Raw genomic sequence first — 11,886 nt, forward strand, 5'->3', positions numbered from 1 at the left:
GCCCAGCTTCTCACTTTGATACAGCCACCGACTAATGTACCCATCAACAGCACCAATTGTTTGTACATATTTTGAAGAACTCCTGGATGTTTTTCAACAGTTTAGACTCCTGATGTTGGAGAATTTTCCTTTCCTGGATTCTTAGCCTTGATTTTAGGGCTGGGGCAGGGGGCCACAGGAGTGCAAACTTATTTGGAGTCTCTCAAACTTTTGCTCCAGGGTTAGGTCTGCTTCTTTAAAATGAGAAATAGAGAATTATTTTTCAATACTTTTTGGAAAGAAACCTCCAAAACCTATTCAAGGAGGCTTTTTCTGATAGTCAAATGTTTTGATTTTCACATGAAGAACTAGAGCATTAGTCTCAGTTTTGATTTCTCCTCCCTCTATTATTCTTTTCTTTCTGCTACCTAATTTCTGCACAGCTTGCCCTTTTATTCCCTTTAGTTCCCCCAAAGTGGCACTCCTGGATGAAAACATTAGCCAAAATTAGCATCCCAGCTGTCTTCTGTGAGGCAACACCAGGCTTTTGCTCCTATATTTTTTTGGCTGCTGTGTGAAACAGGCTGCTGAACTAGATGGTCTGATCCAGGAGTGCTACTCTCACATCCTCTACTTGGCCAATTTAGTTTGTGAAGGGCAGGGGAAGAAAGTGGTAAAGCTCCCTACTGTACTCCCCCTAAATCTTTCTACATTTTTCTGCATCTAGAAAACCAGTATGTCAGAGACAAGGGTCATTTTCCATGCCCTGCTGCTTTTCTATATTGAGGTTTTGTTTTGTTTTGGCCTGGGATAGCATTTAAACATTAGGGTCCCCATCAGCACTGTCTGCAGGACAGAGCAGAGTTTTTGTCCCTTGATTCTTCTGACTTTGTAAACTGACCTCTAGTCTCATATGCAGCAACAGAAGAATGCATAGCTGCTGAGCCCGGCTTTCATTTTTTCCAGATTGCCCCAGAGGCAACATACAGCAGTAGCATCACTGAGCATCATCTTAAAAAAAACAGCATGCCGTCTCCAACCCATTGTAGTGGAAGAGAGAGAGGGTGTCTTGCTGTGAGTGACAGCAGCTCTTCCAGCCTAATTGCTAAGAAAGGTCATCTCCTTTGAGGAAGTCTCAACTGAATTTGGTATATATTCCATATGTCAGCAGCATTTGCAGAGAGCACAGCCTGAACTGTGCAAGGAGGAGGAGATCTATGTGTGGCTAGTTAAGACAGACAGAACTGTGTTGTCACGCTCTGGAGAATAAATTTTCTACTTCAGCCTCTGTCAAGGGGCATTTTTCTACACACCTGAGATGGCATGAAGGTCTGTATATAATGAGAACTCCAGATGCCTTTACATGCATCGTTGAACGTGCATTTTAAGTGAAGAGCCATGGCTCAGTGGTGAGGTTTATGCTTGTCACGTAGAAGATGCCGGTTCAATCCCTGGGGAACTTCCAGTTAAAAGGGTTTTTCACTGGCCTGTTATACATGGAACGCTTACCTCAGGTCTCTTCTCTGCACAGTAGGCTTGCAGTGGGCTCTCCTCATGTTTCTGTTTACACATGAAGAGGCACTTCCTCCTGCATACACGGTTTTTTTGCAGAGAATTCTCTCAGCCTGGTTCTCTTAATGGCACCCATCAACTTATTTTTAAAGGCACAGATCTTGAAGGCACTTATTCTTAAAAGCATTACACTTGGTAATCAAGATTGCTGGCTTAGTATTGAAACTGCACTTTTAGTAATATTCCTGTTCCAAAAATAACTCCCCCTCCTCCATAAATGAAAGAGCAAAGCAGTTCCCTGGACCACTTGCTGCTAAAGAAGGGAACCTTGCCTTAGAGACAATACCTGCTCCTATCGCGGGAGCACAGAGAGGCTTGTTATTTCCAAGCACTCTCTTTTATGTCAATATCTCAATAGCATGCAGAGATCCGTGTGTTTTGGCTATGCCCATGTCAGTGAGCTTCTTTTCTGTCAGTTGAAGGAGCTGGCAACATGGAAGGTGCGGTGGGGAGCATGGATGGCAGTGGGAGGGAGTGGAAAGACTGGCTGTGGGCAGAAGGAAGATACGGGCAGAAGGAAGAGGGCAAAGCTGTGTTCACTGGCAAATTTGCCCACTCTATCTGCAAAGCAAAATTAAAATCAGTAATTTCTTCAGCACTTTTCAGCTAGCAAAATGTTTCAAAATTCTCTCCATCATGCTTCACCTAACCTATCTTTCATAGTTATTGCAAAAATTAATTTGCCCTAGTGAGATTTAGGAGTGAATAGGAGATCAGGTGCATCCAATGACAATGCTGCACCTTCTCCGTCATTTGCTGCTACCAGTAGAAGAGTCATTGGAAACTTGAAAATATTACTTTTATCATTTGCCCTCTGGAATCTGGACTCAGAAAGCATCTAATAGTTATTTTGTGCATAAAAATTGCGAGTTGGACCATGACAACCAATTTCCCCATAAATAGCTGCAAGTATGTAGCAGCTGTCATGTAAGCAGAAAAAACGTATAGGATGTGATACTGTCTTCAAATAACTAGCCTATCAAAAGTCACCACCATGATGCTAGAAGCTCTTTTTCTACCTCTTTGGTTTCATACCTTAACTTTTTTTGTTCAGTGATTGACATAAAGTTGGACAAACCACAGGAACCACCAGCCAGTGAAGGAGGGTGCTCTTGTTAATGCAAAGCGCAGGATTCGTCAGCTCCATTTGACACCACACGCTTGTTGTGTTGCTTCCTATTGGTTAGCTTCCTAATACTACAACTTGAGTTATTCAATGGGGAGGATCTCTTTTCTCTCTGTGTCTCTCCAGGGAAGGGAGGGGGTGGCAGGGATCAGAATACATTATTCAACAGCTGGTTCTAGTTTATTTTGTTGGGTTGGCTGTAATATATTGTACTTTATTAAAAATGCCAAAACAATTCAGAATTTTAAGCAAGACACTTTAATTGCATTTATACAGTTCTCAGCTACAGGGACTTGTATCTTTTTTGGGGACTTTTTTTAATTGTATATTTGTAAACTTACAGAGACAACCCCAAGATTATACAGGCTGGCTAATTTCAGTGATTGGCATAAACAGTAGACATACCTTGTAGGAAACTAGTCCCTGATTGGTTCACTGAGACACTAACTGTACAATTCACAGTCCAGTGACAGGCCAGCAATGTGTGCTACAGTTGCCGGTATGCAAAACAAGACCTCTGACAATATAGCCATGTAGAGGTGGCCAAGAGGGCTACAACTAGAGACACTTTGTTCATGACACAGGCAGTGTACTTCCATAGCTCCCAAATGGCTTCACAGGGTCTACAGTGCATGTGCACATCTTGCTATCACATTTCATACTGTATTTTATTATACTATGGGAGCATTCTCTTTTTAGCACTGCTAGGGCAGGTCCATGTTTTAAGACATTCACTTGTCACATAGTCTGAAGTGAGTCCATTTGAAAAAAACAATCACACCAGGTAGCGGAAGCCACCACACACATACACTAGGGTGTATTAGTGAAACCAGTGTCATTGCTGTCACTTTAAATGTATGGTTGTCCCATGGGGTTCTGATCATCTTTGTTCTCTGCCAGCACAACAACACAACCTAACATGGTTGCCAGTTTACCTTTAAAGTTGTATTGAAGAAAGCATTCAAAATTGTTTTGCCAAGAAAAAAAAACCACACACAAAACTTTACGCCAATGTGTCCAGATGGATTCATCTCTGAGCTTATAATTAGAAGCAGATTCCTTCAAGGGAGCAACTCAAAATGGTGGCCAAGGTTTAATCAGAATTGTCAGATTTCAACCAAAGTCCATTGGGATCAGCTCAGTTTTAGCCGAATGTACTATTCATGGTGGTTGATCATTATTATGAGTGATAATAACCTTTGCATGAGTGGACAAAGAGAGGAAGAAGGCCCTGTTGCCTAAGAAGAGACGATTACTTTGGCAACAAAGATATGATAGATAATGTATTTAATTTTTGTATACATGTGTATGCATGTTTTATATTGACATAAAACATACATTTACACACATCGTTGTGTGGAGGTGTATGTAAACACACCCACATACAATATAGATGCTTGGTTTCTACCACTGTTATGACTTGAATTGCAACCAAGAACAGTTGTGGAAAATTACAGTTGCTGCAGTGTGTGGGTCTAGAAGGTTTTTGTTATTGTTGGGGAAAAGTGTGACTTGTCATGTCTTCAATAAATTAAACTCAGATTCATGTGTAACTAGAAAAATGCATAGAGATGTATCTCCAGATGTTGTTGTTCACTGTGTGATAGTGCATGTAGTCACATTCTCGGAGCATTACTGAAGGAATGGCTATTACGAGCTGATGCGTTACCTCATTGTCGTAGCATTCAATATAGCATCATAAAGATGCTCATGTGTTGTCCAACAAAACTCTTGTCACAGATTTTAGGAAATGTCACAGTGATTACTGCAGCTCGACAACTAACATACTTGCACACTATAACTGGAAAGCAACAGACACACCACTTTACTATTATACCATTACACATTTTGAAGGTTTATTTTGCCCTTTAGTTGCCATAGAGAAGTCCAAGCTTATCTAACTGTAGTCTGCAACCAGAAACTAGTGATCAAATGTATTGATCTTTCATTGTTGTCCTACAACAATCGTACATCAATTTTCCTTTGACCCAAGCTCAGCTTCACTGCTATTTGTTTCTCCCTTCTCACCCACCTTTTACATCATCCTTTAAGAACTTGCATGACCCTTTCCATCTTACGCTTTTTCTGCATTCATCACAGAAGTAACTGAATATTTTCGCTTGCACCCAGTGCATCCCCGCAACCCGTCATTGTCCCACATTTCCTTTTTTCTCTATGAAAAATACAATTCAAGAGTTTAGATTAAAATGAAAGTGATATAGTCTTTACATGCTTCACAGTTAAAGCACAAATCCTGATAGCATATGAAGATTCCCAGGGGCAGGTTTTATTTGAAGGTTTACTGAGAATTGTCCATCAGATTTTCCTTCTCTACAGTACTTGAGACCGCAAGAAAGCATTCTGCAAAGTAAAACCAGACAAATGGAAAAATGCACTGCAAAAAAATCAATGCTAAGCAAATTGGGCATATGAGATAAATGATCTGGGGCACTTGCATTTGGTAACCAAGAGAAAGCAGAAATATGACATACAGGGGGAGATCAAGGAAAGGGTTTGAATAAGGATACTAAGTTAGAAGCAGCAAAACTCTAAATTAAATCTCATGAGAAGAATTCGGGGAGCGGCACTTTCCCTCTTAAGATGGGCAAGCACAAGGAGAGCGCAAATCTAGGTAAGTCGTAATAGTCATTTGACAATACACAAACAAGAAAAACAAAGGAAGACATTCTCATCGCAGCCTCTAGCTCACAATAATGATTTCCAATGAAAAACCAGAATTCCCTGAGCAGCATGGTACCCAGTGAACTAAAAAAGCATTAGAGTACATAATCTAAGACACAGGACTGTGTGCTTTAGGAAGTCTCACTCTCAAAGGACCAAATAAATCTAAACCCAAGTTTTGCTAAGATGAAGCATGCCTTGAAACTCATGGACTGGAAAGTACTGGAGACTTTCTGAAATAGGAGTAATATGAATGTCTTGGTAGAACTGCAGAGGTGGGATCCAACCAGTTCTCACCACTTCTCTAGAAGTGGTTACTAATTTTTTCTGAGTGCCGAGAAGGGGTTACTAAAGCAACCTCCCTGCCCAATAGGGACTGGAGGTGCGTGTGTGTGGCGGCGCCACTGTTTGAATCCCACCACCATCGGAACCTGTTATTAAAAATTTTGGATCCCACCACTGTGAAATGGTCCACCAAATACATAAGTTGGGCAGAAATCACTTCAATAAGAGATCTAAAAGTTGTTGAAGGCTATCACGGCCGGAATCACTGGAGTGCTGTGTGGTTTCTGGGCTGCTAGAACACGGCCATACAGCCCGGGAACCATACAGCACCCCAGATCTAAAAGTTGTTGTCCAAAATCTTCACATTTGTTTCATCTTAATATTGTAGCTGTTGTGGAGAAAGAAAATAAAAAGAACTGAGCTGTGCAAAACTGTTCCACTAAGATTTGCAAGAATTATTCTAGTCCGAGGAGGAAAGGGAGACAGGGGGTTTGGGGCAGAGAACACACACTACAGCAATTCTGTTTGGTAAAAATGACTGGCCACTGTTTGTTTATTGATACAGGCATAAGGATCAAAGGCACAGCATAGGGATGGATCCTGGCGTTGAGCAGGCCACCTGCTAACCCAATACGATGTCTTTCTCCCAGCTCTGCACTGGCCTCTAAGTGGATCTCCGCTTGCTACCTAGTGGTATAGGCCAGCTGGCATCAAGGCTCACCACATCCCCAAGGCCCCCTTACAGTGGCCCCAATGATGGGAAGGCAGGCAAACAGGCTCTGACCCCTCCCCCCTCCAAAAATCCATCCTGATGGCCAACCCACTAAGATGCGACAATTCTTGCAAATGGCATACCAATCTCATGCAATACAGGGAGGGCAAGTCATAGCAGAGTGAAGTTGAAGAAGACAAAGGCAGGACTTTTAAGGCTCCCCCTCCCCAGCCCATGGCTCCGCCCCCACCTGCCTGACACAGCAGCCATTTTTCACACCAGCCTTTGCCCAGGGAGCGACATGTGACAGCACAAGTTGCTGCCTCTGGTTCCCCTTGTTCTTCCAGACAGCAATGGGTGCGTAAGTCTGCGCCACACTTTGCAAGAGGGAAGGCAACTTCAATATATGGCAATATTGTGGGGCAGCCCAACCCTTTGTAGGTACTGCCATCACAGATCCATTGCAATTTGGCTCAGTTTTCTCCAGCTGACCAGAAAAGATAAGACATGGGTAAAACACAGATGAAAGCCAGCGGCCAAAACATATACGAGATTGGCAGCACAGATCCTACTGAACGGGAAACAAAATGACTGGCACAACTGTAGAAAAACAAAGGGTTTGGAGCAATATAAATGCTCTTTTATCAAAGTGCAAAGGATAGTGGTTTTGAGGAAGGCAGCACTTAAGTAAGATTTTTCATTGTGAAAGAGAATCTAGACTTGTTCAAATGCAGAAACACGCTACTGTGACTGCTGCTGAAGAACACACAATCACACTGTCATCTTTCCATGGAAAAAGGCATTATTAGAAAAAAGACCACTGCTTCAATTATACGGTAAGGAAACAGCTATTATGTTCACAGCAACTGGAAACTGCACGTGTGTGCTGATGATTGTTTAACCCCTTCCACACACACACACAATCTCAGAACCTTACACTAATGGTTAATCTAGGTCAGGGGCCCCCAGCCTTTTTGAACGTGTGAGCACTTTTGGAATACTGATATGGCATGGTGGGCAGTCACAAAATGGCTGTCAGAGAATGGCTGCCACAGCTTACCTTCAGTCACGCAGTGAAGATTTGTAAGCTGTAATGGCAGCTATTGCCAAAGCAACATTTTTTAAAATGCACAGCCAATCTCTCCAGTGGCCAATCAGAAGCCTTGTTAGCCAAAAGTCCCACCCATTTCCTAAACCTGGGGGTACCATGATGACCTCAAACCTAAGACTTGACCAATTGTCTGTTCAATATGTCCTTGTCATTTTCTCCACTTTATTCATCCTTCCTCTGTACCCAGATGTCACACTCACACCTTGAGTGCTTGAAGATGATTTAAGCCATAGCCTATTAGCTCCTCAGTGAAAGATGTAGTTTAGTTTCACTCAATTTATATCTTGTTCTCCCAGAAAGCAGGCTCAGGTCAGCTAACAATCACATGCAATACAGTCAGATAAAATACAGTCTTACAAATAATAAAAACATTTAAAACAATCTATTAATACAAAAGAGGACAAAAGGGCCCTGGAAAGTTGGATGTCTAGACAGCATTTTATTCTTTCAAGTCCCTTCTTGGATCAGTGAGATCAGCTGGGTAAAAAGTAAGTCAACAGCCCCACGCCCAAAAAGTTTGTCCTAAATGGTCTTTTGCCCTGCTTAGGTTTGACAGTTACAAATTTACTTTGCACAAAGTATGGATAAAAAGGTTTTTCCTCTAGACTCTAGAGCAGGGGTCCCCAAACTTTTTAAACAGGGGGCCAGTTCACTGTCCCTCAGACTGTTGGAGGGCCGGACTAAAAAAAACTATGAACAAATTCCTATGCACAAATGATTGTAAAATGTTTGATTTCACCTTTCAGCCTTTCTGTCATGGTCTATTTTTTTAGGAACCAGTAACTTAAAAGTGTATGTCAAGTACAGAATTGGAGCAAATTCCAGAATATATTGTTGGTAGGAGGCTGTGGAATACCTTCCCCTGTAAAAAAAAAGCAGAACTTTTCCCAATGAAGCATTCCTACATCTAACCCAGGATCAGGTACTCTTCCCGGGTTCTTTCCTCATCCTAGCAGCCAGCCAAAAGCGATTAGCCAGCCTGGCTGGAAGTGCCATAATAAGGAGTGGTAGGAACAAGAAAGCCACCGAGGAAGCAACACCTGGAGTAGCTGAGAGAGAGGGAAGAGGACCCGGAGCAGAAGCGTTGCCATATGTAAGGTTTCCAACTCTGGGTCAGAAAATTCATGGAGATTTGGGGGTGCCATCATGTAATTGCAATCAACAGCCGTTGGGGCCGGTTCCTCCTCTCCCTCGAGCCCCCACTGCACATGAATGGAGCCATCGCCGCTATGCCTGGCGGGCCAGATAAATGCCTTCAGGGGGCCACATCAAAGCCCCTTTGGGCGTGAATTCCAAGGGACCCACTGCTCTAGAGCAACTTAATACAAAAAAAGCAACCCACAAACAGAGCTTTATTTATACAAAAAATGCTTGATATAAAATACAGTAAATAACAAATTACATGTAACAGCTTTCCTCAATTCTTGCCAGTGGATCCAAAGCCTCCTGAGCCAGGTTCTGCATCATCCAAAACCTGGACTTCTTCAAGTTCAGGATAGTAAATGCATTCACAGATCAGCTGGGCAACTCTGCCCCTCATTTGACATTAAAAGTTTCATGTTAATTTTTCATAAAGTTGTACAAAGGTCTTAGCGCATTAGTCCAAAGAACAATAAACTACCTTATTCACAAATACGTCTCTTGCAGTAAATGACTTAGAAGTAAATTACAAACCTGTGAGAACAACACAATAAATGGCTATAGAGCAAACAGTGAGGATAGTTACTGGTTATAGATCTCCATAGTGTAAATATTGTACTTTGAATATATTATGAGAAGAGAAAGCCATTCACAGAGCCTCTTCAAGGCATTAGTGCTGCATAGGAGAAGAAAAAAGTGTTCACTCGTGTAAATTACCACATGTAAGGAAAGTGTAAGAAAACAGCTTCTCACAATCTGGGTTGTGCAATTCAGTTCTGAGCATGTTCAGTCAAACACCAAAAAACATCCAATGCTGTAATTAGAGTAGGAAAGCAGCGTTCAAATGAAGTTGGTTGGATAACCCAGAGCAGCTTAAACAAGATTGCTGGGAAGAAAAAAATAGAAGGAACAATTGTGGACACCCCAAGCTTCTCAGAGAACAGGTAGGACAGAAATGTGATGGATATGATAATCCTTTCAATGTCTAAATTGCTGCATTTATGGAAAGAGTTACACAGAAAAGAGAGAAGACTGAAAATAATGAAACTGGTGTAATACCTCTCCCTGACTCACTTGCAACAACTGAAAAGGCTGAACCAGAAGGCAAAAGTAAATGGATGGCTATGATGAAGGAATATCGAGGAACAGCTACCACTGCACTCTGAGCTATCTGCAAAGATCACCAATGAGAGGGAGGGCTCTCCACTCACTGAAGTAATTTGTGATCCAGGGGAGAACAATCAGTAGTTGCATATCAGAGAAAGAAATAAGGGCTCCACAGTCCCACAGGGATAATTAGGAGTGGAATATGTGCTGTAATTGAACTCGGCTATAAGTCACAGCACTTTACAGTAATACAAATTCCTCATGCTAATTCTTCTGTTGGCCAATTAAGTGATTTAGAAGTCACAGAAGACGACAAAAAAAAATCTCTTTAGAATAGTATAAACGTAGAAGCTTTTTAAAATACAGACAAGTCTTCATATGTTCTCTCAGCATTGTTGACCATAATTTACATTGTACTTTTAAAACATCATCTTTGCCATTGTACTATTTTGCAGTATTCTCAATTTAATATTTTTACTTTTAAATGTTTTTGTCAATGCAATAACAGAAAAAAATATACAATCCACATAAATGTAACAACTTTCCATATCATATCCAGCTACATCATATTTCTATATAAAGATTTCTACAATACCTTAAGACAGAGAAATGGCGTAATATTATCCTTTACTTCATTATTCCATGACATGATCTTTATTTTAATTTTTTACGATTATTATTTTTCATTTGTGGTATTAAAATCATAAAATGAAATAAATTACAACTCTGGCTTGCTACACCACTTGAGTAAAAAAGCTGCTTTTGAGGTTGCCCTCCTACAAGGAATTAAACAAAGTGGCTTAAACAATTTCAAATTTCAGCTTGGGAAGAACACTATATAGAGGCTGTAAAGCAGAGATCAGAGAAGTAATTGGGAATTGGGGCTGAAACAAACAAAAGAACAAACAGTGTAGAGAGAAGCAGAAGCAAACTCGCTTCCAAACTAATACTCTTACCTGTGGGGTGGATTATTATGAGTCGCTCATTTCAATTTCACTTGAGGTATAATGCAGAAAAGGAATCACTGCATTTTTAGTTCCTCCACTCCACAGAAGCCTAAGAATGGTGCTGACTGCTCTCCTGCATCTGCTCCCGGCAGCAGCTCAGCCAATGTTCTACTTGTTTTAAGACAGGATGCATGTCTGTTTCTACTGTCCTATCATTCATTCACTTAGACTTAGAATGAACTCTCCATAACTTCCCAAAGTCTATCTCCATTATTAAGGTCAATGGCATTAAAATGTTTCCAAAAACTACACATCAATGGCTCAATTTAGTTGTGGGAATGTTCTGGGCACACTCTTGTGCCTTCAGATTTAAAAACAAAAGAGAGAGAGAGAAGCTCAAATGGCTTTCACCACACTGTGTCTCCAAATACTTCACAATACTGACTTATTTCAACCAGCAGAAACACTGGCATGCATATAATGCAAATGGACAACTAGACACTAACAGTCATGTTTAACATTAGGTGGCAGAGGAGGCCAGAAAGTTCCATTGCAATTGACAGTGAATGGATAGCTAAGTCAGTACTTAAGCAACATGGCTACATGAACTGGATCTAATACCAAACAAAAAGAGCTATGAGAATTAACCATAACTTTCTGACAATCAGTTCCTTGGCAGAGCCAGCATGGCATAGTAGTTAAGAGCAGCTGGATTCTAATCTGAAGAACTGGGTTTGATTTCCCACTCCTCCACTTGAGTGGCAGAGGCTTATTTGGTGAACCGGATGTGTTTCCACACTCCTACATTCCTGCTGGGTGATCTTGGGCTAGTCACAGTTCTTCGGAACTCTCTCAACCCCACCTACCTCACAAGGTGTCTGTTGTGAGGAGAGGAAGGGAAAGGAGTTTGTAAGTCACCTTGAGTCTCCTTACAGGAGAGAAAAGTAGAGTATATATCCAAACTATTTTCCTTCTGTTACACATCAGTGGGACTTTCTAATGACTTTAAAACCAGACCACAAGTATGCTATTCAAAGTTCCAAGTATATTTCAGCCATACAAATATCATGGAGCACTAATCGTAAGATTCTCCCTCTTGCACATAAAAAAGGATACTCACTTCAGTGACACATGACTGTATAACACAACACTACCTCATCTTGATTCAAAGCAAATATTAATAGTGACAAGGGATATCAGAGGAGCATCAGAGAAAAGCCAAATA

The 11,886-nt window shown here is 41.2% G+C and overlaps 1 protein-coding gene across 1 annotated transcript in view; it reads left to right on the plus strand.

Annotated features, from left to right (window-relative positions):
* RAB6B (RAB6B, member RAS oncogene family) overlaps positions 1–4,239 on the plus strand; it is a 58,105-nt gene extending 53,866 nt beyond the window's left edge. The window contains exon 8 of the mRNA XM_048505569.1: positions 2,606–4,239. Within this exon, the coding sequence (XP_048361526.1) occupies positions 2,606–2,670 (65 nt within the window). The 3' untranslated portion in view covers positions 2,671–4,239. The remainder of the gene's footprint in view (positions 1–2,605) is intronic.
* Positions 4,240–11,886: the final 7,647 nt, after the last annotated feature.

This window comes from Sphaerodactylus townsendi, linkage group LG08 (genome assembly GCF_021028975.2).
Source record: "Sphaerodactylus townsendi isolate TG3544 linkage group LG08, MPM_Stown_v2.3, whole genome shotgun sequence".
Taxonomy (NCBI): Eukaryota; Metazoa; Chordata; class Lepidosauria; order Squamata; family Sphaerodactylidae; genus Sphaerodactylus; species Sphaerodactylus townsendi.